This window comes from Sphaerodactylus townsendi, linkage group LG17, assembly GCF_021028975.2.
Source record: "Sphaerodactylus townsendi isolate TG3544 linkage group LG17, MPM_Stown_v2.3, whole genome shotgun sequence".
Classification (NCBI taxonomy): domain Eukaryota; kingdom Metazoa; phylum Chordata; class Lepidosauria; order Squamata; family Sphaerodactylidae; genus Sphaerodactylus; species Sphaerodactylus townsendi.
This window is the reverse complement of record NC_059441.1, coordinates 18,446,705-18,472,623: the sequence shown is the minus strand read 5'-3', so window position 1 is coordinate 18,472,623 and position 25,919 is coordinate 18,446,705. Positions and strand designations below refer to the sequence as shown.

General features: G+C 45.4%; 1 protein-coding gene across 2 annotated transcripts in view; it reads left to right on the top strand.

Moving 5' to 3' along the window:
• The first annotated feature begins 9,293 nt into the window (after nt 1–9,293).
• HOMER2 (homer scaffold protein 2) overlaps nt 9,294–25,919 on the top strand; it is a 74,330-nt gene continuing 57,704 nt past the window's right edge. For both annotated transcript variants that reach the window (XM_048519619.1, XM_048519618.1), the window contains exon 1: nt 9,294–9,534. In XM_048519619.1, the coding sequence (XP_048375576.1) occupies nt 9,425–9,534 (110 nt within the window). In that variant the 5' untranslated portion in view covers nt 9,294–9,424. The remainder of the gene's footprint in view (nt 9,535–25,919) is intronic.

The window sequence follows — 25,919 nt, the reverse complement described above, 5'->3', positions numbered from 1 at the left end:
TACCTAATAAATGCAAAACAGAATCAATCTTTCAATCGTTTTAGTTCAGACACAGTCCAGGAGCTGCATTCTCCCGGCTCCTATCACTTCTGTTGCAGCTGCTCAGGATAACCTTTCATACTCAAGAGGGTATCCGCTCGGCAGTAGGGTTAAGCAAGACGACAAGGCTGGATGTATATAAAGAGATTTATTGAGATGCTGACCTAAGTGTCAGCACCTCCCTTCCTTTCATTACCTCCGGCTGCCCTAGCAGCCCACAATCCCTTAAGTACACTTTCTCCGTCAGGGGCCAGGAGAACCAAGGCAACCCACCCGCCATTCAAAACAACCCAATCATTCATTTGCAACATGCAGGAACCAATCAGTGTCCGATATCCATCCTCTTCTCAAGTTTTAGCGCCAGTGGGGGGGCGAAGATGACGTAATTCACTGGCGGAAACACAAAGGTTTCTCAGGTGTCCAGGGTCAGGAGGCGAAGGCGATGACGTGTTCCCTTATCTGCCTGCTGATGGGATTAGGCAGAACGAAGCCTCGACGGAGGTTTCCTTTGTCCGCGTGCATCCAAGAGCTTTACGTGAATGGGATGGGTCCTGCAGGTGAGGCAGAGATGGCTCTCTGCCTTGGGCCAAGGAGGTTCCATACAAACACAAATACAGGGAGACTTACAAATCCTATTTCTATCTAATACAAACTAGTTTTTACCTAATAAATGCAAAACAGAATAATCTTTCAATCGTTTTAGTTCAGACACAGTCCAGGAGCGGGATTCTCTCCTGGCTCCGCTATCATTTCCACACTTTTACATTCCTGCTGGGTGACCTTGGGCTAGTCATAGTAGTTCTTCAGAACTCTCTCAGGCCCCACCTACCCCACAAGGTGTCTGTTGTGGGGAGAGGAAGGGAAAGGAGCTTGTAAGCCCCCTTGAGTCTCCTTACAGGGGTATACATCCTTACAGGGGTATACATCTTCTCTTATTTCCCTACCCCCCCTTCCCATTTCCACTTTCCTCATCTTCCACTCCACTCCACTCCACTCCACTCCACTCCACCCCACCCCACCCCACCCCACCCTTTCTCTCTTATTGGATCTGCAGCATAATGAGATGTTTAATGTACTAGAGGATTATAAAAAAAACTTTTGTTGAAAATAAGTTTTGCTTTTGGGACTAAATTTGTTTTTTCTTTTTGGATTGGACTCCCTACATACTCATAACAAGAAGGTGGGGTTAGTCCAGTAGCCGCCCACCATCAACAAATGTCAAACTATACAGTCGCCCATCACAGCTTGACTTGACGCTGTTACAGTCCCACTACAATATTGCTGGTTTCTAATTAGCCACCATCAGATGCAGGATGATGTCCCCTGGAAGTGAAGAAGGCAGCCATTCAGAACGGCAAACTTGTCTCTTGTCCTTCTGAAATACAGTCCAGATTTGATTACACATGAGATTGGACTGTGAATTTCTCATGCCAAAGAAGAGGTGGATATTTTAAACAGATGTCTTAACATTTCTTTTGAGAAATGGAGACGAGGAGTTACAGATGGCGACAAGAAACTGAGAATTCAAAACACCCAAATGACATGCAAATGGATATGTGAGAAAAATATTTTGTAGGACAAAAAGATTTTGTGATTTTAATTAGCTTTGTGAAATGATGCTGCTTTTCTCCAAAAATGTGCAGCATGACCTTTGGGTTACAGACACAACCGCTCTCTCTCTCTCTCTCTCTCTCTCTCTCTCTCTCTCTCTCTCTCTCTCTCTCTCGTATTTTATTCTGCCCTTCCATCAAGTCCAGTGCAATGTACATGCATTTTCCTCTTTCACCATCTTCTGTGAGGAGGGTTAGACTGAGAGGGCAACTGTCCCAAATAACCTCCTGAGCAGCTTAGCTGAATTGGAATTTGAACCCAAGTCTGTCTAGTCCTACTCCAACACCAGTACATCAAGATGGATCTGAATTTCAATTTCTAGGCTTGTGAAGCTGGAAGTAATTAATAGACCATTCCACCCAAGAGTCTAAGACACAGTTCCTCTGTGTTGATGTAGCCAAGGGTCAGCATTTGGACAAATGTATCTCAGCAGCCTTACAAAATGCAGCAATGCCATTTGGCTTTGTGGAAATTACAGTGCCCTCAGATCAGCTGCACCCAAGAGCAAATAGGGAAAAATAGACGGCTCTTCTTAGCTGGAACCACCAGACCTATAAGCGGCAACTTGCCCATCTCTCACAGTGCCTTTTTCCGTTGTCCAATAAAGTGTAGTGGTAGGAATCGTTGCAAAACTTCCATAATCTGCCATCCCACTGGGATGATCCCAGTACATCCCTCCTATACCCTGGTTGCTGTTTACATTCTGTCTGCACTAAAAACAGTTGTGTTCAACGCACCCTAAGCCAGTGTGGTACACTTATTAAAGAGTGGTGGACTCTCATCTGGGGAATCAGGCTTGAGTTATCTTATCTCAAACATATACAGAGTTATGTTCAGAGATGGGATCCAACCAGTTCTCACCACTTCTCTAGAAGTGGTTACTAATTTTTTCTGAGTGCCGAGAAGGGGTTACCAAAGCAACCTCCCTGCCCAATAGGGACTGGAGATGCGTGTGTGCGGCGCCGCCACTGTTTGAATCCCACCACCATCGGAACCTGTTATTAGAATTTTTGGATCCCACCACTGGCTCATGTTCCAGTGGAGACACTTTGGTTGGCCTAGAAAAACCTGACCCAAAAGTTTTTCTAGGGCCCCTTCCACACATGCAGAATAATGCACATTCAATCCACTTTCACAATTTTTTTATTGTATCGTTTGAATTTTACAGTTTATAATAATTTCCTTCTTCATGCATTTTCAAACAATACATTTTCCCCCTTTTCTCCCTCTCCCCATTCCATATTCCTCATAGTTTTGTCACACAAACAGCAGTTAGTTCATTCTCTGTAGCCTCTTCTCCCATATTTCTTCATTGTCTCGAGCTTCTTTCATCCAGTCCACGTATATTATCCATATCTTCAAAATTTCATTCTGTTTATACTTTCACAATTGTTTGCAAGTGGATGTTGCTATACCGCACAGTAAAATCCAGCTGCAAAGTGCACTGAAAGTGGATTGGAAGTGCATTATTCTGCATGTGTGGAAGGGTCCTAGGTGGGAATATTGTCTACTAATGTATATCTCTAGAGCCCAAGAGGACCAGGACAGGTACAGATGCTCAGTGGACTCAGAGAAATATATGAAACTATAATAGTTAATGTACCAATTCAGAGTATAGTACATTGGAATTAAACTTCTTTAAGTATACTCTGATACATAAAATGTCCTAAAGGCCCCCTCCCGGGAAAGAATGACAAATTAATTGTAATTAAAGAGAGGCAGGAATGTTTAATGAAGGACGCAAAAAACAAACTAACCCTCTGTTCCCAGAGTAGCTTCATTGGTTCCTGTCGAACTGGTGTGCAGAATCGTGATCTGAAGAGTGGGCCTTTGTCTCCTTCAAACAGGCTTAAGCTGGAAGTAGTTAAAATATAATTTGAAATCTGTGAAAGCATATTTGACTAGAGCGTACATAACATTCCTGATGAGAGAAAAATCCCTTGGACTACATTTCTCTCAAATGTCAGAATGGCGCAGCTGCTTATCTGGGAAGGCTTTTCAGAATTTGCATGAGATGTTTCAAAAAGTCTGCCTCACTGTTATACCTACTGCAGCACTTGAAAAGTTCTCAGCGCGAAGCACACAGAAGGATGTAATTGCATCTCATGTCTCCAGTGACGCTGAACTGCTTGAGCATCGCTGGAGAGGTCTGCAGTATCATTTACCTAGATGGAATTTCATCCCTGTGCTGCTCAATTGCCGTAGGATTCCTTACGGTGAATGGGGGCTCCATTTCCCCGCCCCACCCCCCACCCCATATTTTTCACCTGTTCCCAGGCTGTGACAGTACGGCATCTAAAACATCCTTATTTTCAAAGAACTGTCCTGTCAAATGAGGCTGGAAAAAGAAGCAAAAATTATTGTGCAGCTATCAACTAAGTATCATTACTGCCAAATCGCTAATGTAAACAGGGAAAAAAATGGAAAGTTCCCTCACTTTAGTACTTGTAGCCCTTCCCCAATGCCTGGCTCATTTTTCTAAAAAATGTCCATTTGGCACCAGCCCTTCCATCTATGACTGCACCTTTTCTTTTCATTGTACTTAATTTTCATTGTACTTCAATGTACTTAATTTTTTCCAAAGCCGAAGAAGAAAAAGAGTTTGGATTTTATACCCCATCTTTCTTTCCTGTAAGGAGACTCAAGGTGGCTGACAAGCTCCTTTCCCTTCCTCTCCCCACAACAGACACCTTGTGAGGTAGGTGGGGCTGAGAGAGTTCAGATCAGAGAGAACTGTGACGGGACCAAGGTCACCCGGCAGGAATGTAAGAGTGTGGAAACACACCTGGTTCATCACCAGATAACCAGTCAGATGGAGGAGTGGGGAATTAAACCCGGTTCTCCAGATTAGAATCAACCTGTTCTATACCACTACCCCATGATGCCTCTTGAAGTTGTATGCAGAGCAAAGGAGCAGACTGCTTCCATGAGAAACATTCCTTGATGCAGAACTATGACCACAGGCGTGGCTGCCTTTGTGGTGGCCTCTTGATTCTGGAACTTGCTTCCCACAACTGCTCTCTGGACGCCTAATTTATACCATTTCCCCCCCAGGCCTTTGGTTGGGATTCGCACCCTTCTTGAAGTGATTTTAATTAGGCCTTAATGGTTATAACTGACATGTTTATTGCCACGGCTTATGATATGGTTTTACCATATTATGAGAGTTTTATTGCTTAATTGTTACATGGAAGCTGCACCCTGGGCTGAAAATGAAGGGAGCGGGATAAATGTTTTTAAGTCGTATGTACTAACTACTAGAATGTTTGAACGAGTTATGCATACAAAATAGGCGACAATGCTCTGTCCTCTCACAGTGCACAGAACTCCTCTGGACTGCAGTTTTCTGTGACTCGCATAATTTTGCTTTATGGTCATTCCCAGGAGCAGCTCTGGCCAAAGTTTCTATTTTTCTTAGGCATTTTGCAGAAGAAGGGCTGTTTGTTGCAGGGATTTTTCATCCTGAGGGCAGGTTCCCAAATTCACATGGCAAAAGCATCAGTCCAGTACTAATGCAGTGAGTCACTTTGGGTCCTTGGCACTTAGCCTCTAAGGCTCAGTTCAGGCTAACAGAAGATGAGCTGATAAAAACAGTGCCTAGACTGAGCCATTGAGAGCCTGCAGGCAGGGAATGGCATGTATGAATTACTGTGTGTCTGTGGTGGGGCGGGGGTGGGGAGGGGTCTCCTGCAGAAAAACACAAGCATACTACTCTTAGAAGACTGAATTGGGGCTTTTCTGAGATAACTAAGTTAAAGAGGGTATAATTTGTTATTGTTTAATGCAGGATCATTCATTCTCATGATTAGTTGTTTGAACCGGTACAGTCCATGAACAGTCTTTTTTACATGTTATTTATGTGAACTAGGTCTTTGTGCTGTACTGCCCTGGCATCCGTTAGGACAGTGATGGCGAATCTATGGCATAGGTGCCTCTCTGTGGGCACGTGCAAACAGAGTCCCTCCCCCCACACATCTAGGCTGGCCTGGGCCACTGGGCTTGATTATTAGCCTTAAACCTAAGACCTAGTTTTGGGGAAGCAATTTAGGTAACCCTGTTAAACACTGATTTTCATGCGAAGAACTCAATCGCGATCCTTTACCTGGGAGTAAGCTAGGTTGCTAGCAAAGGGGCTTGCTTCTGAGTAAACCCTCCTAGGGTCGTGATTCACCCGTTGGAAGAGTTGCACGGTTGCTTCAAAGCAGAGCTACCGACTACCACCAAGCTTACTCCTGAGTAACTCACGTCTCGGAGCCAAATGTTTTTTCTAAACTAAAACCTCAGTATTCAGGTTAAATTGCAGTGTTGGCACTTTGCGATAAATAAGTGGGTTTTGGGTTGCAATTTGGGCACTCGGTGTTGAAAAGGTTCGCCATCACTTCGTTAGGATATTTGTTTGACATAACCAGAGGCCATATAGTAGACTGCTGAACGCCATTTATCTTATTGTAATTTATTATATTTACTAGAAATGTTTTTACGGTTGTCGCTGCTTTTAAATGTTTTAGTTGCCTACATTGTTTCTTTTTGTATTGTACACCGCCCAGAGCCCTTCGGGGATGGGGCGGTATAAAAGTTCAATCAATCAATCAATCAATCAATCAATCAATCAATCAATCAATCAATCAATCAATCAATCAATATATATATATAGCTTGTGGTGACGGATGCTAACAGCTTCAAATATTCTGTACTCCTTTCCACCGAATGATGACAGTGGAATTGTATATTAATCTGCCATTTCCTGGACCTTATTTGTTCTAGAATGCTCCACTGGGTTCCTAGTACCTACCTCGTTTTGTTCCCAAGGCACTAGGACCCAAGAAGAGCATTCTAGAACAAAGAAGGTCCAGGAAATGGTGGATTAATATACAATTCTACTGTCATCTTTCAGTGTAATTCACACAGTGGCTATATTATTGACATAGTAAATAAAGCTCTCGTTTTAATTTGTAAATAATGTTCTTAAAAATGCTTTGGAATCTCTGAATCCATTGTTTGGATATGTTTACCATGTGAGTTTATATCCTGTTCCTGACTCCCTCATTTTGGTTTGGGGAACTTTTGATAAAACAGCTTTGGTGGTGGTGAAAAGTGCCCTTAAGTCACAGCTGGCAACCCTGTCACACTTTAAAGATAACACATTTTAAGTCATTTTTATTAGGAAATGTCTTTTAAGGTGCCATAAGTAGTCCATGTTTGTTGCTGGGAAACAACACTGTTACTTTTCTGGATTAACTCTGAAACCACCTTTAAAATAATTTCACAAGACAAAGTTTATTTTAGTGTTTAAAATTAGTTTGCAAAATGTCCTGTCATTTTAAAAAATCGCTTTTAACAAAAATTTCCTGTCTTTTTTTAATGCAGGAAAAAGTTCAGATTATTGGGAAAGCAAACAAATAAACAAAATGTCCTGAAACCGTTTAAGAAGAAAACGTGTCCTGCTCACTAGTTTTAATTTAAGTTTTTGTGATGTGTCCAAATCACAGACTTCAGAAAGTAACTGAGTTGGACACAACATTATTGGAAAAGGTCCTAGAACTTATAAAGAAGCAACATCAGGCAGAGGCGGAGTGAGGGAAACTCTGCCTGGGGTGCGCTCATGCCCTACGCCCCTGCTGTGGTGCCACCCACCCCCCTCCTGGAATGCTCCTTCCATGGCCTGGCCACATCTCTGCCATGGCTCCGCCAATTGGCCATGCTGGCAGGGGCTGATGGGATTTGTAGTCCATGAACATCTGGAGAGCCGCAGGTTGCAGACCCCTGGCCTAGGGTGCCCCACCCCACCCCATTGGTGCCTCTGACATCAGGTCCATGCAGAACAAAAAGATGGTGTTGTATGTTTAAACATTTCATTTCAACTAAATCTTAGGTTCTGAAGGATGCCTGGGAAGCAAAGCGGACCAAACAGTGACAAGGGCCTTAGGGTAAGCACCTCAGAGAATTGCAGTTTATGTGACAAAGGTGTAAATAATGCCTGATTAATCAGCGGGGGGAAATATTGGTACGTCTGCTTAAGCATTCAACTGGACTTACTGTGCCTAGTTTTGACTCACCCGTGTATGTAAATTATCTTATTGCCCTCGATTGATGAGTTACAGATGAACTAATATGTGAAGCAACTGCCCTGACACATTGCAAGGTATGATATTTGAGCTGAGGCGAGGACATCCACACGCTTGTTCTGTGACGGGTCATTCGGGCGGGCAAGATGGAATGGTGGAGTTGAAAGGGGCCATGCAGGCCATCTAGTCCAACCCTCTGCTCAGTGCAGAATCACAATTCACCCACTGATCCAGAACCCGGAAGTTCTGTTAAAGCCTCAGGCAGAGGCTGGGAAGAAATTACTTGGCCTTCAGACACACACAGGTGTTTCCTGCTGTAAAAAACCAGGCACTTCAGGCATGTGGTGAAATACACCACAATAAGTGTGTTCACGGATGTAACTTCCTAAAATGGTGCCTGGAACTCATCCTACTCAGTGGTGGCGAACTTTTGGCACTCCAGATGTTATGGACTACAATTCCCATCAGCCCCTGTCGGCCATGCTGGCAGGAGCTGATGGGAATTGTAGTCCATAACATCTAGAGTGCCAAAGGTTCGCCACCACGGCCCTAGGTGCTGTGCCCTCCCCCCACAGCTGCACCTCTTTGAGTTGGGGTAGGGGTGCAACTGACCCCACCCCAAACTCCTTGTGGAGTTTGAGTGGGGGTCCAGCCCTGCTAGCTGGTGTTTAATTGCACCCCTGCCTTGAACTCCACAAGGAATTCATCCTGAGGCGCAGTTGCAAGGGGGGCATGGTCCTGCAATGCACCCCCAGGAAGAGACGCCCTGCCCCTCTGTACCCCCTTACTACACCAGTGACTGTGTTTGTGAGTTGTCACAAGAGCCTTTGTTGTTTTAACCTGAAGTGTGGCTCACAGACCCTTTTGGCACACATGGGGGACAGCAAAAGGAAGCAGAGCTTTCCCTCAATGGGGACGTTTCAAGGTCTGCCAGGTTAAGAGCAGGTGCACTCTTATCTGGAGAGCCGGGTTTGAGCTGCCACTTGAGCTGTGGAGGCTTATCTGGTGAACTAGATTAGCCTGCGCATTCCAATTGGGTGACCTTGGGCTAGTCACAGGTCTTTGGAGCTCTCTCAGGCCCATCCACCTCACAGGGTGCTTGTTGTGGGGGCGCGGGCGTGGAAGGGAAAGGAGATTGTAAACTCCTTTGAGCCTCCTTACAGGAGAGAAAGGGGGAATAGAAATCCTCCTCCTCTTCTTCTGCTCACCCACCCTCTGTGTTGGCTGCTGTGACCCCCGCCCCCCCGCAGCCCAGAGGTTTGCCTCCATGAATCACCCCCAACTTTCTCGACCCCCTGCGTTGCAAAGCCTGTGCGGGAGAAGGCGCCGTGCGAGGCGGCTCGGGAGGGCTACATCCAGGCTGGCGCTTGGAGGGCAGAGCGGAAGCAGCCGCGCGCTCCGCCGACTCTCCGGGAAGCCCCCCGGGGGTCCGGGTCGCTCCGGCTGCAGCAGCAGCCGCAGCAGCCCCCGCCTGCGCCGCCCTCCGCCCCGATGGGGAGGCTCAGCTGCGCGCTCCGCCCCGTCCTGCTCTCCCCTCCCCGCCGCCACCGCGTGCGCCTCACTCGGCTGGCAGCTCCGCCGCGGAGAGGGGCTGCCGGGGAGGAAGCGGCTGGACGCGCCGCCGCGCCGCAGGGGACCCCCCAGGGCAGGGCAGAGCGGAGGAGGGCACCCCCCAGCCAGCCAGGCAGCCCGTGCCCGTGGGCGGCATCATGTGCGAAGTGGGCACTCGCCCTGCTGCGCTCGGCGGCGGGGAGACTCCTCCGGGCAGCGCGCTGTCGCCGCCCGCGCTGCCGCCGGGAGAGAAGTGCCGGGAGATGGGGTGAGTGGGGGCTGCTTGCAGGGGGTGGGCCGGGGCGAGGGGCCAACCGAGGAGGTCAGCCGGCGACTTCCCTGGGGGGCCTGAGCCGCGGGGAATCCGGGTGGGGGAGCCTTGCTGCGCAGGAAAGCCGGCCCCGCGCAGCTCGATCCTAAACACGCGTGTGGACAGGTGCGCCTTGCCGTTAGGTCAGCGCGCTTCGGATTTGGGCCGGAGCGGAGCCCCTTTGGAGGGGTGCTCTCGGTTGCCTGGGGGAAAGGTCGGCACCGCACGTGCCCTGGAGAGCGCCTCTCAGCCCCTGCCCAGGTGTGGATGCGCTCCCGTGAAAGGCAGGCGGGTTTAAACGCACTCGCGCAGGGTTTTTTATTTAGTTGAGGATCCGTGCAGGTAGATTGAGGCACAGGGCAGGTCTAAGGAGGTCTACTCGAAAGCAGATCTCTCCAAGTTCAGCAGGACTGACTCCCCGACAAAGAGCGCAGAGGGCTGCAGCTTTAAAATCGCTGTTTGACCTTCCCTTTGCTGGGCGCTGCACATGTGTCTGCTCTCTGCCTTTTTAGCTGGACGGAAGGAAAGAAAGCTGGCGCCTGGTTGAGAGCCGAGGGGAGGGCTTCCGGGGGGGGGGGGGTCTGTGCCGGTCGAATTGTGAGATATAAATCAAAACAAACACCATTGAATGCCACGGGGCTTGCCACACGTCCTCTGACTTGTAGATTGCATCTAGAGGGAGAGCATTTTTCTAAACAGCCTGAAGTCGGTGCAAATTAAATATCGGAGCCCAGCCCTGCCCGTGGGCATAGAGTGTAAATGAAACGGAGACGGAAGGCAGAGGAACAAGCCCCAACAGCACAGCCACCTCCCGGAGCTGGTACCACTGACAGCATCTGAATCAGCAGCAAGCTCCTTCTGTTCCCTCCCTGCAGCACCAAGGAGGGCTTATCTGGGGACAGACCCTGTCAAACTTGGCTGCGTGGACATCTGAATGAACAAGCCTAGGAAAGCAGTGTAGACCACTGGGGCCACGTGTGTAGCCACCTGGCCTCAGCCTGGGTCTGTTGGATAAGTAAGGTCTGGGCTGGCACCCAGCAGCTGGACTGCACAATCTAAGGGCCCTTCCGCACATGCAGAATAGTGCACTTCCAATCCACTTTCCATGCACTTTGCAGCTGGATTTTACTGTGCGGGACAGCAAAATCCACATGCAAACAATTGCAAAAGTGGATTGAAAATGTGATGAATGAGGCACAGATTCCATACTGGATGCATATGCACCCATACAAGTGGAATGCAAGGTTCTGCGTTCACATGTAAAGCATGCAGGTTGCTAAGGATGCTGAGCGGCAACCAACCCTGTGCAAGGCCGGGAGGGGCAGATCTGAGGCCAGGGCTCAGCTCCTTTGCAGCCCAAGCAACTTTTTTTAGTCATCAGTGTTTGGGGTAAAGTACTGGTCAATAGCAAGTTCATAGAAACTCTGTAACTCACAGAAATATTTTTCATCTGCTCCCTTCTGTGCATGTACTTACATTTGTATTACAGTGCTGGTTTAAAATTGAGGGAGAGAATTAATGTCTTACCAGAACATAGAAGATTCCCTGTTAATTGCCAAGTTGTGGTGATTTTCGCTGCCTGTCGGCAATTGGCCATCCACAGATGTGTCTGGTGTGCTGAACTTGCACCAAGTGGCGGAGCTAACCTATCTGTTGTTGCTATTTTGATGGGCATGCAGCAGTCCCGTTTGTAGCCTGATAATGTGTTCTGGGTTGCCTGCAAGAATCCCAATTTCTGTTGAACTTCCCTTCAAGGCTTCCAGGGTAAATGGATCGCTCCAGCGGGGAAACATCTACTGCATTTTAAAATCGTGGAGTAAAGTGTGCAGCCTATGATTGTATCATGAGCAAGTTTATTGTCTGCAAATTCCAACAAGTGCATTTTTTTGATCAGTTGGAGATGCCAGATTCTCAGCTGACTATTTTACTTGTACCTTTTTAATTGCTTGTAATTTGATCATGGTGATGATTTCTGTGCTCTGAAAAGCATAATTGGGATGCATCCTGTTGGCAACTGTTGGGTTTAGAGCACTAGATGAGATCGATCTTTAGCTCATCCTTCAGGACTCTTTATCTTCTTCAGTTTTGGCCGGTTGCTTCTTGTGTGTCAAGCCAAAAGAGACAAGAACTGGCCAGTCTGTGTTTTTCTGCTCATTTTGACAGCTTTAATTTGTAAGGGAAATTTGAAATCTTATTTCAAACATTCTTTGTTGGTGTACGCCATTGGACCTCTTGATGATGCAGTGTGGTGTAGTGGTTAAGAGCAGGTGTACTGTAATCTGGAGAACCGGGTTTGATTCCCACTCTGCCACTTGAGCTGTGGTGAACCAGATTAGTTTGTGCACTCCAACACATGCCAGCTGGGTGACCTTGGGCTAGTCACAGTTCTTCGGAGCTCTGTCAGCCTCACCTACCTCACAGGGTGTTTGTTGTGGGGGCGGGAGGGAAAAGATTGTAAGCCCCTTTGAGTCTCCTTACAGGAGAGAAGGGAGGAGTATAAATCCAAACTCTTTTTCTTCTAATTTACATCATTGAATGTTGAGTTCTATATTTCATTGAACGGCGGATGTCTTTCCTCGTACTTCACAGTCACCCCTTGTCTTGTTTATTGAAAGCTGGGATGGCATAGTAGTTACAAGACCCAAGAAACCTGGGTTCGAAAGCTCACTGAGCCAATAAGCTTCTGGGGAGCTCTCAAAAAAGTCATTGTCTCTTAACCTAACCCACCTCTCAGGGTTGTTGTGAGGCTAAAATAGGAGTGAGTTGTGCCTGTAGCCCTGAGTTCCATAGAATAAAAGCAGGATAAAACATCGATGCATTTTTTAGATGTTGTGTTATTAGCTACCTTGTTGGATTAATACTTTAAAAAATCCTCACAAGAACATTATGAGACGGATTATACTTGGATGCAGTGACGAGAGTTGTCAGCTGCCTAAAGAGGGTCCAGCCTTCCTTGTGCCTGCAGTTGACCGCCGTCTGCATCTCTGTGGCTGAACTGGATTGTTCTGGCAGATAAGACCAATGGGAGAATTAGAAAGAGTCCAAAAAGCCAGTTGCCCAAAGGGCAACCCGGAAAGAAGCATTAAATTGGCTTCAAAGGCCATCCCCTTTGGACATGCATTTGATTAATCCAAGGGAAACATTGTCAATACATTTTTTGAGGAAAAATGGAAGGAAAAGATTGGCTTGCTTAGAGGCTTAGTAAGGGCAGCAGACCAGACTCTATTGCCTCTTCTTACAGGCTACATGAGGCCCAAGACAAATGCAAAGGGCATTTGGCAACTGCGTGTGGCTTCTCCCAATACTGGCAGAACACAATGGGACCCCAGAATTCTGACTTGTGAGAATGCAGGATTGTAACTGTGCTACTCTTTTATCTCTTTTGTTTACCACAGACATTTCAGATGCTCAATGGTAATTCCTCTTCCAACTTTTAAATTTTTTTACAAGGAATTAAAATCAAACATAATCATTGTGAAGCTCACATACATCTGTATCATTCAATTTTACAACATCTTAAATTCCACTCATAATATTTAAGGCTCAAGAAATTAATACAGGCTCAATCCTTTGTCCTCATTCATGTAAGGACCTTATAAGCCAGTGATGGCGAACCTTTTTGAAGCCGAGTGCCCAAATTGCAACCCAAACCTCACTTATTTATCGCAAAGTGCCAACCCGGCAATTTAACCTGAATGCTGAGGTTTAGTTTAGAAAAAAACGGTTGGTCTTTCTCTGCCCCACCCACTCAAGCAGGGGCCAGCCTGCTCTAGCCCCCCCCGCCCCGGCAGCAGCCACCCGGAGCACAGGCACCAGGCCCGCCAGCCGAGTCCTCCCTGCTCACCATGGTGCGCACACATCGTGCTCAGTGGCCCAGGCCAGCCTAGATGTGTGTGTGGGGGGGAGTGATTTTCCACCCCCCATATGATGAACTCTGTGGGCGCATGCCCACAGTGCCACCCACTCGAGCAGGGGTCCAAGTGCCACCTCTAGCACCCGTGCCATAGGTTCGCTATCACTGTTATAAGCTCTAGTTATACTGGTCATTTAGTTTGTATAACTATTCAAGTTCTCAATTAGTATAATCCAAAAAAGCTTTCCATCTTCTTTCATGCTCTGTGGAGGTTCTGTTGTGCATCAAACTTCTTTACCTGTTTGTATATGAAATGTCATGGAAACTATAATATAGGGAACTTGGCTCAGGCATTCCAAAAAAATCAAAGGGTCATGCATTCTTTCCAGCCTAAATTTCCATGTTCTCGCTGATAAGAGTGACATTTTAGTCTTATCTGTCTTTCATAAGAGTTGTTTAAAGGAAGGTGTGAAGGGAATGACTGCTTTGTCACAACTTAACTAAAGGCAAAATGAGAGCCATATGCTTAAATATCTGACAAAAGAGAAATGAACATGTAATTGCCTTGGAGGAATGGCAGAAATTCCTTTTTGTAGAACTTCTGTGATGCCAGGTTTGTGCATATTATGTGCTTTTGGGGGAAAAAAGTGTTTGTTTTATTTAGTCAATGTATATGCTGCCTTGATGTAAAAATATCCAAAGGGGTTTATGGAAAGTTTCAAGAAACTTTAATTGCAGTAAAAAAACACACAAAGCCATATAAAACTGATAATAAACATTGTAGCAGCAATTTCAGCATTTCATTTATAACAGATTTACAACAATCAAATGAACACTTCAAATATGCCTACCAAAAGCAGATTACAACAACTTAAATTGAAATAAATAAATAAATAAATAAATAGAATGGAATAGACTAGAATAGAATAGAACAGAATAAAAAATAAATTAGCAGATAGGAGCTTATGGCAAGTTGTAAAAGGCTAGAGATGGCTGGACAACGTTTAGCACACAAATATACATTGGTTGGGAGGTAAATATAGTTCAGTGGATGGAGTGTTGAACTAGAAGTTGAGAGTATCAGGTTTAAATCCCCATTCAGCGATGATACTATTGTGTGACTGAAAACCAGGTTAGCCTACCTCACTCCCAGTTTAGCCTACCTCACAGGGTGGTTGTGTGAATAAGATGGAAGAGACCTGTTTATGCTACCTTGAGCTCCTTTCAGGAGATGTAGGATAAAAATGAGAGTCATTTCAGTTCTATTATTGTAATTTCATTAAAAATAGGCAATAAAATATAATACTCTGGACTGATCAGCCTGGACTGGGAGAAAAAAAAATGACTAAAAAGTGACTTGATGGAATCATAACGTGAAAAGTTCTTGAGTTCAGTCAAATATATAAAGTGACTTCAAAGCTAAAGAATGGCTTTCAACATCTTTATGCTTTTATCAGCCAAATGATTACATTAGCTTTTTGCATTTTTAGCTGCTGTTTGTAGTAAGAGTCTTTGTTTGCTCAAGAACCCGTTTTAAGCTTTCAGCATGTTTCTCTGTCACCTGTCAGGCTGTGCCCCTAGTCATGCACACTCAGAAGTCAGTTCCACAGAGACTGGCAGAATGTGGTTCCAAATCCATGTGTGGAAGACTGATATGCTGTCAGATTTTTCATAGCATGGCTCCGGGTGTTTCACATGCAGTAATCTCCCTTTTGTTTTAGCACATTCTGAAAAACACATTTATAACAGTATGACATTTATTAGATCATCTGAGATTGGTTTCAGTTCTCTATTGAAATATACCCTTATAAGTGCTAAATGGCCTGGCGATAAGGTCAGTGTCTGTTGGGACCTCCCCATCCATGGATGTTACTTTTGTGGCCCTGCTCCGTGGACTTCTGTGGCCAGAAATGTGGCAGAGCCTTTACAGGGCAGGGCAGACAATTCTGAAATGGGAAAGCTGTCTGGAAAACAAATCTGAGGCAAATATACTAAAATTTGATATAGTACATTCTGTAAGATAAACGTCAAAGCTAAAAAAACAAAACTATGTTAATCTGAGGTGATATAGAACTATCTTTAAAAGTTGTGTTCAGTAGCCGGAAGAAATTGAAGTAGAATATTTGTTTAGGGGAGAGCAATTTAATGAAGCACACATTACATGATGTTTGTGTATGTGCGATACATTGGAAAAATCTTACGGAGAAAAATGTAGCAGTAAATAGCTTTCGCCCTCCACAACACTGTGCTATGTAATGTCAGGTAATAAAAGAGTCAAAAGGACATAAATGTAAAATGGAGTCGATTTTTTTTCTGGAATGACATGACTTAAGGAATTGGGGAATCATAAAGTAGCACGTAATTTAATGAACTACATCTCAGAGATAATTAGGCTGTGTGCCTTGCACATTAAATTAGTTCTCTTCCATTATCTCTCAAGTTCTGTTTCTTTAAATTTTATCAGCGTGAGCCTTCCTAAGTGTGGAAATTGGAAATTGGCATCTTCCTATTGTTGCAGAGGCATTGCCCAGAACCAGGCCAAAAAAGGTTAAGAACTATTGGACTTTCTTAGATAAATCGGTGGCCAGGGATGGGGCCTTCTCTCTTGTGATTCCCTGGGTCTGGAATACCTCTCCCCCTCCCTTTCACCTAGGTTTGGTTTTTCACTGCTATGGCATACTAAATTTATTGAACTGCCTGCTTTGATTCCAAGGTCTCTTTACCTCTCAGCCTTGGAACTGATGTTGGTCGACTCCATGCTCCAGCCGTTCAGCTTTGCTCATCTGAGCAGGATCTTCTGCATGTGCCAACCTGCAAATGGGCAATATCAGGAACTGCCCGTATAGTTGCTTGTGGAGTAGTCAGGCTGAGGAGGTTAGAAAGGCTTCTGCTGTGAATCATGCAAAACTAAATTATTCAACAGGGTGTTTCTACGCAGGCAATAGCGTAGCACTGTACAAAATGATCCACACAGTTCCTTGGATAAATTACTGGAGAATGTGGTCTGTGCTACTGTATACACTTTTTCTGTAAGTTGAATCCTACTATGCAATTCTGCTTCATTTCATGTGTCACGCGAACCATCTTCTTTGCTAAGTTGTGTTTTCATATTTCCGGCTGGTTCTACAACCTGAATCCTATTTCTCCTGATTGTTGACTGTCCCGTTTTGTTGATTGTATTGACTCACTCAGTGTAATCCACCTTGAGTCCCAGTGAGAAGAGAAGATTATAAATAAAGAAATACAAATACTCTGAAGCGTATTGTTTAACATTCCCAAAGGTGATGAGTATTGCACTGTCTGTACATTTGGGATGGAGAAGAAGCCAAGACTCCTCTGCTATCCTTAGCAGGGAAGTCTGCCCATTCAGGGTTTCCCCACTATTACTGCAGTGCTCTTTCTGATGTGAAAAACACATGGTTATTTTCAAAATGTCCAGCCTTGCAACTAATTTAAGGGCATTTAACTTCTACTAAAACAGTTTCTTACATAGCCCGTCACCAGGGCTGGTTGATGGAAAGCTGGAATAATACCATTTGGGGAAGACCTGGTTGTGAAGACGTTTAAAGATGTCTTGACGAAGGCTTTCACAGCTGGATTCAACTGGTTGTTGTGGGTTTTCCAGACTGTGTGGCCGTGGTCTGATAGATCTTGTTCCTAACATGTGAAACAGACTTCCCGCTGTGATACACTTCTGAAGATGCCAGCCACAGATGCAGGCGAAATGTTAGGAACAAAATCTACCAGACCATGGCCACACAGCCTGGAAAGCCCACCACAACCAATTAAAAAGATGTAGTTAAGAGTCAGTGTGGTGTAGTGGTTAAGAGCAGGTAGATTCTAATCTGGAGAACCAGGTTTGATTCCCCACTCCTCCACCTGAGTGGCAGAGGCTTATCTGGTGAACCAGATGTGTTTCCGCACTCCTACATTCCTGCTGGGTGACCTTGGGCTAGTCCTGTGGTGGCGAACCTTTGGCACTCCAGATGTTATGGACTACAATTCCCATCAGCCCCTGCCAGCATGGCCAATTGGCCGTGCTGGCAAAGGCTGATGGGAATTGTAGTCTATAACATCTGGAGTGCCAAAGGTTCACCACCACTGATAGTCACTGTTCTCTCAGGACTCTGTCAGCCCCACCTACCTCACAAGATGTCTGTTGTGGGGAGAGGAAGGGAAAGGAGCTTGTAGGCACCTTGAGTCTCCTTGCAGGAGAGAAAGGTGGGGTATAAATCCAAGCTCTTCTTTTTCTTCTAGTTCAGCTATGTCCCTCGGTTTAGAGCAGTGGTTGCGAATCTATGGCACTGGTGCCAGAGGTGGCACTCAGAGCCCTCTCTGTGAGTATGTGCAAACAGAGTTCATCATGTGGGGGGGGAATCCCCTCCACATCTAGGCTGGCCTGGGCTGTTGGACTTGATGTGCATGCACCTCATCGAGCAGGGAGGACTCGGCTGGTGGGCCTGGTGCCTGTGCTCCAGGTGGCTGCTGCCGGGGGTGGGGGGGCGAGGTGAGGCAGCAGAGATGCTAGAGAGGCGCAGAGTTGCGTATGTGGGACTTGCTGGAGGCTACAGCAGGCTGGCCCTGCTCGAGGGGTTTACTCAGGTTAAATTGTTGTGTTGGCACTTAGCGATAAATAAGTGGGTTTTGGGTTGCAATTTGGGCACTCGGTATTGAAAAGGTTTGCCATCACTGGTTTAGAGCACAGTTGAAGGGGTCCACCTCCAGCACCCCTTGCAAGCCATCAAGCCCAAACACACAGCCAGCAAGAGACTGTGTGTAGCTGCTAGATTCTTGTCAGCCCCTCACTGTTTTTACAATCCCCCTTAGGCAGTTAACACAGGGAGTTTATTATTGAACACCCCAGTGGCTGACTCTGTGTCTTTGGTTGTTGGGAGCTACATTCTGCTTGACGGATCACAGCTTTTGCAAGTCAAGCATACTGCGAACGTTCTCATGTACCACCATCTTGTGCCACATCAGACCTCTCTCTCTGTCTGTCTGTCTCTCTTAATTAAAATAATCAGAATGTTGTCGGTATGTGTGAAATAAAACTGCCCAAGCCTCGAAACGTTATTTATTATGCAAGTAGTTAGCAGTAACTGCCACTAACATTTGACTGCAAGGCAAAAAAAGGTATTTGCCGGATTTGCATGTTGTGTGGGCTTGTTCAGCTCTGGAAGTCTTCTATATAAAAACAGACGAAATCTGTTTCTTCCCCTCCATCTTGAGTACTACAGGCTGTGTTTATACATATTGTTCCTTTTCTGGGCTGCTCACCTCCCCCCACCCCACCCCCACTCCCATTGCTAATAGTGCAGGCAACTGTCCTTAAATAGCACCTTGGAATTACTTTTGTTAGGCTGTAATTGTGCTTGGGGCGGTGGAGGTGGGAAAACCTTATAATTTGCATCTCTCAAATAGTTGAACACTGTGACCCTGAAATAGTTACAAAGGCTGTGATTAAATTTCCCAGGGTGGCAGGGCAAGTGGTGTACTCACCTCCATCTGGAATGGGAAGCTTTTAGATCCAGAGTCTTAGGGGAGAAAGAAGAATTCTTGACATTCAAGCATCAAGTGAGGCCATTCATGCCAAAGTTATAGTAACATATTTTTCAGAGTGGGTCAGGTGCATTCGTCCGTGGGAATTCTGGGGAGTCACTTTGTAAGAAACCCCTGGCGGACAAAACCGAATGGCCAAGTAGTTTTATACCACTTGCAGTGCAATCCTACTTATATTGACCGGCTTCAGTGGAACTGGGGCCTAATTTGTTCACGTGGAGGAATAACGTGGCTGAGATTTGAGGTCAGAGAAAGAGCTGCAGCCCTTCAGACAGCTGCAAGAATGCTACATTTGCAATGCTCACCTTTGTGGGGGGAAATTCCTGCAAACACGAGACCCACCCAGCAAGTAGTGTGTGTCTGTGTACGCAGATGAAGTGTCCCTTTCTGTGCTGTCCAACCTGCCAGATAAGATCCGCCTCTCAAGTCCTGGACTCTGAGCCCTGCCTTTAGTGAGGAGGTAGATGACAGAGATGAGGCTTTTTCTGTGGTGGCTTTTTCTGTGGTGACCCCTTGCCTTGGGATGCCCTCCCCTTGATTTGCACCTGGTTCTTGCTTTACTTCCTTTTAAGCATCACCTGTTTCACCTTGGCTTTTAATTAGGAATTTTATTTTGTCTGTTTTTTAACAAGCTGCTTGTTTTAAAAATTGTTATATTGCTTGTTTTTTAAATGGTTTGTTTTTAATTGTAATTTGCCTTGAAATGGACTCTGAAGAGGCAGCACAATGCCATGCTCATTTTCTGCTTGCAGAAGGAACCTTCAGAGCTTGTGCAGTCTCTTCTGTCACCTCCTTCTCCTTGTGCAATCCAGGACTCACTACAATGTGTGTGAGAGATAGCCACTTTAAAGAAGAAGAATTTGGATTTATACCCCCTTTCTCTCCTGTAAGGAGACTCAAAGGGGCTTACAATCTCCTTTCCCTCCCCTCCCCCCAACAAACACCCTGTGAGGTGGGTGGGGCTGAGAGAGCTCCAAAAAGCTTGACTAGCCCAAGGTCACCCAGCTGGCGTGTGTTTGAGTGCACAGGCTAATCTAGTTCCCCAGATAAACCTCCACAACTCAAGTGGCAGAGCGGGGAATCAAACCCGGTTCTCCAGATTAGAGTGCACCTGCCGTTAACTTCTACACTACTGCTGCTCCTAAAGCTTCCCTCTCGCTGCTCCCGCCTCTCCCATACATTTCCTTTCACATTTCACATGTGTGACTCTTTTCCCTATCAGAAATGATAGTTTGTGTGCCTACATCACGTTTGATTGCCCATTTAAAAAACAAATAACCACCTCCATTCTTCTGACCACTAATATATGTTACTCGAAGCGACTTGTTTTTCTCGTCATTTGCACAGTGCATTGACAAAGAGGGGGAGATCGTCTATCTGTGCACGGAGTGGGAGAAGAACACTGGGAGAGTGAATGTCAGAGTCACAAACCAATCGGTACTTACGCTGTTAAGGATTCCTTGTGTAAGCTGGCCCTTATTTAACTCCAAAGTTCAGAATTGGTGAGTCATTTTGAAGAGTTTTTAAGTCAGTTGACAGTTCAGTGGCAATTTTTTTCTCTCAAAGAGGCAACTTCCAAATTCACTTTGTTTCTGCAAAAGACATGTTCATGTGCTTGGATCTGGGTAGAAATTTTCTGGACAGGTGAATTGATTAGAATTTTCTTTCAGGCACTTTACCGAAACTTGAGACAAGACTTTTTTTGATCTTGAAGTATCCAGAGGGGGTATGTTAAAAAAGAGTATGTGAGATTTCTATTTTTGGAGGGGGGCAAGAATACTGTCAGGTAATAATGTGATCCCCTGAGCACGCTACTATTTACCCACATGAGTTGTCATAATTTTATTTAGTTATCTATGTTATTTATAGTCCATTTTTCTCACTGGAACGCAAGGTAGATTACTGTGTGACAGTACAGTCAACAAAATGGGACATTCAGCAAACAATGAAATGGGATTTGGGTTGTAGTACCAACCAGAAGTCTAAAAAACAAGAAGAGTTTGGATTTATACCCTGCCTTTCTCTCCTTTAAGGAAACTCAAGGTGGCTTACAAAACTCCTTTCCTTTCCTCTCCCCACAGGTAGGTGGGGCTGAGAAGGTTCTGAACAAAGTGTGACTAACCACTGGTCACAGAACTGAAGCAAATTAAATGATGCAAAATTATACAGTAGGTTCCAACCAACAGCAAACTTTACACAGTAGTACAGACCACATACCCCAATAATTTATCCAGGTAACTGTGAATCATTTTGCACAGTGCTACGCCATTGCCTGCATAGAAAAGCCCTCTTGAATAATTTAGTTTTGAATAATTCACAGTAAAACAGGAGATTAGGGGCACTTTTGCACATGCAGAATAGTGCACTTTCGATCCACTTTCGCAATCGTTTGCAAGTGGATTTTGCTATTTCACACAGTAAAATGCAAAGTGGATTGAAAGTGCATTATGCTGCATGTGCGAAAGTGCCCTAGGAGCCTATCTAAACTCCTCAGCCAGACCATTCCACAAGGTGATGGCCACAATAGAGAAGTCACCTGTATGGACAGTTGCTGATTTTGCCCATTTGCAGGTTGGCACATGCAGAAGGTCCTGCTCAGATGAGCAAAGCGATCATGGCGGAACATAGGGGTAGAGGCTGTCTGACAAACAGGAGGATTCAAGGCCCTGACGAGCTTTGATTATAATAGCCAGTACTTTAAATTGAGTTTTGTATCTGATGGGTAGGAGCCGCGTGGCGTAGTGGTTAAGTTCTTGCGCTGCCACTCACATGGTCAGGAGTTCGAGCCCCCTTTGGGTCAGATATCCTGGCAGCTGGCTCATGGTCAACTCAGCCATCCATCCATTTCTTGGTCGGTAAATGAGTACCTAACATGCAGCTAGGGGGAAGCTTGCAGTGGTACCCCAGGGTCGGATACGACTGAAGGAGAAACTTCACTTTTTAAAAAATCTTACAGGCAGCCAACGGAGTGACTGTAAAATGTGAATAATATTCTTGCTCAGTCTCGTTCCCGATAATAGCTGAGCTGCAGTATTCTGTGCCAACTGGAGTTTCTGAATTGATTTTGAGGGAAGACCAATGGCAGTGCTTTATAGTGGTCTAGTTTTGATGCCACTGATGTCACAGGGGGAGGCAACTTCCCCGGCCAAGGGCTTTCTCTGTGATTGATCCACACTTTGGAATACTGTCCCCTCAAAGATTCGCTGAGTGCCTACCATGTGGACTTTGGCGCATGGCAAAGACTTTTCTCTTCAGATGAGTATTTGGCTAGACTCCCTGGAAGCCCCTCTATAGCTGTTGGTCTGATTTTTTTTTTAATTTTATGATGTTTTATAGTCATGTTTCATGGTTACTGTTTTATTTATGTTGTTTTATTGGTATGTATGTTGGCTTATTTTATTATTTTAACTTTATTGTGAGCCACCTAGAGACCTTCGTGTAAGGTGGAAGAAAAATATTCATAAGTAAAAAATAAATAAATGTATCCAGGTGGCCAGGCCATCCTTCTCAAGGTAAGAAGCAGGTGGGCACCAGGTGACAACATATTGGCAGGTGCCATGATGGTGTTCACAGGTGAAACGTTCGAGATTGCTGTGCTTGGGAGTGTTTCGTTATTACTTTGTACATTGATGACGCTCTGTGAATACAATAGGAGAATGCTCGTTTTTAGTGTGAAATTCCTAGCTTCGTATCTTTAATAACTGCAACCAATAATTCTCATCACGGACAATAACTATGATGAGGTGGTTGAAACTGTTAGTCCGACCCAACTTTGTAAGGCTAAGTGATAGGAGAGAAAAGTGCTTTAAATTAATGTTCTCAGGAATGTAATTTCAGGGGTTTTATATAAGATTGCATATGTGACTCAGAGGGGAACACCAGGCAGCACTATGCAGCTGGAGAAAGGAGGAGGAATTCATAGGAAGCATCTTGCTGGAAAGGAGTAAGTTGTGGAGGGATAAGAATGGTTTGATATGTTACTCAGCCTTGAATACTGGCGTTGGAAAGTTGCTAGTCTGCAGAATGTTTTACTGACCTGCCCACACATCAGGACTGTATTATCCATAAGACTGACTAGGCCAGGGGTCTTCAACCTGCGGCTCTCCAGATGTTCATGGACTACAATTCCCATCAGCCAATTGCCCATGGTGGCAGGGGCTGATGGGAATTGTAGTCCATGAACATCTGGAGAGCTGCAGGTTGAAGACCCCTGGACTAGGCTGAATCCTAGGGATTCGCTCTTCCTGATAAGTGTTGACTGAGCCCGTTGAGAGCCAGTTGCAAGGCACACTTGCAGACAGCTGAGGTTTGTTTTGAGTCATGAGGGGAGGGGGGAGACAGCAGGCCAATAGCATGCTAGCATCAAGGTTGTGACCCTTCTCCCTTATTACACCTCCCTGAGCAACGCACTCTAGTCGTGAACTTAGTCGTGAACCACTATATCTGTCCAAGGCTTCACCTACTCTGGCCAGTGCGGTGTTTCTAACCTTGATCAGTGGGGTGCCTTTGAGTAGCTCACAAAGTAGGGAATGAGGGCGACCCCTTCTCTCCCTCTGATAATCAGAGCAAAACATTGCTGAATGTGGAGGTGATGCATTGCTAGACCAGTCCTCCAGGAATTTGGATAATCCCGCTGAAACCATCTGAACCTGTGGCCATTGCATTTTGCAGCCGAAAATTCCACAACTTAATTACAGGTAGCGCAAAGTACTTTATCTTGCCTGTTCTGAAGCTGCTTCCAATTAAATTCATTGGGCTAACCCAGAGATTTCATATTGCAAAAGGCTGAAAAACTTCTGTTGGTTCATTTTTTGTATCCAGTTGTGACCAGGATATTCTCAGGGTTTGTACTCTGTGGGCTGGTAGGAGGTGGCCTGAATTTTTCTGTTCCCTGTCTTCTCCAACCCTCCATTCCACAATGGCATATCTAGGGTGGGGAGATGACCCAGGTGCCATTCGCCTCACGTGGGGGGCACATTTTGGCCTGGAGCTCTCCTGGAATTACAGCTAATTTCCAGACTATAGGGAACAGTTCCCCTGGAGAAAACGGTTGCTTTAAAGGGTGGATCTCACACCATTATTCCCTTTAGAGCTCCTCCTCTCCTCCTGTCCTCTCCAGGTTCCACTCCCAAATCCCCAGGAATTTTCCAGCCCAGAATTGACAGCCCTACCTTTTTGAGATGAAGTGTAAGGAACCTCAAAGGACTCGAAACAAAGTAACTGAGTTCAGTACGTTTATTTCATAAACTTCAATGATCGCAATACACGGAATGCAGACTCTGACTTTCCCGGGCTTAAGGTGTCGCTTTTACGGAACCTTCAGCCACCTCCCCCAAAAGTCCCAGCAGAATTCCCACGACAGAACAGAAACAAGCTTCAAACACACAAGATAATCACAGCAAGGTTAAGGCCACAACCACCCCGGACACAAAGCCCAGAACGAGGAATGCGCCAAGGCCAGGCAGAAAGAGCAGAAACTAACCCCCACCCTTACATGAAGTGATGGGAAGTCTATGAGTATTCCACAAGTTTGCAGGATTGCCTCTCGAGATGTGAACTCAAGAGTCTTGCTGTCTGTATCTTCCACAGAACTGCAACCTCTTTATCGGGTCCCTTATAAGCAGTCAGGCATTTCCCCATATTGCACCATCTCCATGGAATGCCCCTTCTCACTTAACATTCAGAGGGGCTTGTTAAACAGTTGTTCTTTTCCCAACAGGCTCTCTGCTGAGGTTGCGTAATTGTATTGTTTGTATAGCTTCAACGTTCTCGCGGTTGTGTGAGATTATCTTTATGACTGATGTCATTTCTAGCTGCCTAGATTGATGAGTTAGTGCTTGCCATTGAGCACTTTGTGGTGTTTTTAATCTCTTTTGTAGACTGTACTTGATGGTTTTGAAATGTTTTGTTTGGCCACCTTGAATTCTTTTGAAATGGGTAGGAGACAATATTTGTAACAACTGAATAGATGTGGCCAGACTACAGGATGATCCTGTAGTCTGTGATCTATTGCCAGCACAGTGTCAGCAGATTTGGTTTCAGTCCTTTCTTATTAATTTCTTACAATTTGTTGGCTCTTTTCTAAATATTGAACGGTGCTTGAATATTGCGATAGCTTTTTAAAAAGCCATTGATAAAGGCAAAACTGCTCCCTGTTCCTGGGCTGGTATCTTTGGCATTAAAATTTGCCGTTATCCTCTCAGACTTGGTAAAAAAAATGGGTAAATGTGGGCAAAGTTCCTGCAAACACAAAAATCTACCTTAGCAAGGTATAGTGGTTAATAGCAGTGGATTCTAATCTGGAACACCAGGTTTGATTCTCTGCTCCTCCACATGAAGCCTGCTCGGTGACCTTGGGCTAGTCACAGTTCTCTTGTAACTCTCTGAAGCCCCACCTACCTCACAAGGTGCTGGTTGTGGGGAAGGGCACTTTGAGACTCCTTACTGTAGAGAAAAGCAGGGGATAAAAACTAATTGTTCTTTTTCTTCTTAGTCAGTCTGTTGCCCAGTCTAGTTTGTCATGCTCTCACTGTGTGGTCCTAGACTTGTGACCTAGGCATACTGCCACCTGCGTCTATCTTCTTCTATAACCCCTCACTGCTTTCTGTGTGTTCTTTGGCTTAACACTTTAGCGCACTCCTATAATCGCATGTGAATATAGTTACTGCACTGGAGCATAATCATCTCTAGCTAGCCGCTTGTAGTCATCCCCGCAGGGTCGTCGCTAAGGAATAGGCGAGACGCGGAGGAGGTTTCATCTGGTGGAGAGCGTCAGCAACAGGAAGCGCGGGATTTCGTGATCCTGACAACTCTCTCCCTGTGCTGGTCTCTGGCACCTTTTATTAGGGTTTCATTGTGGGCGTGTAAAGGAGGTGGGTAGGGAGATGAGCCCTTGCTTGTTATATTTCACTTCCCCAATTAGAAATTAGAT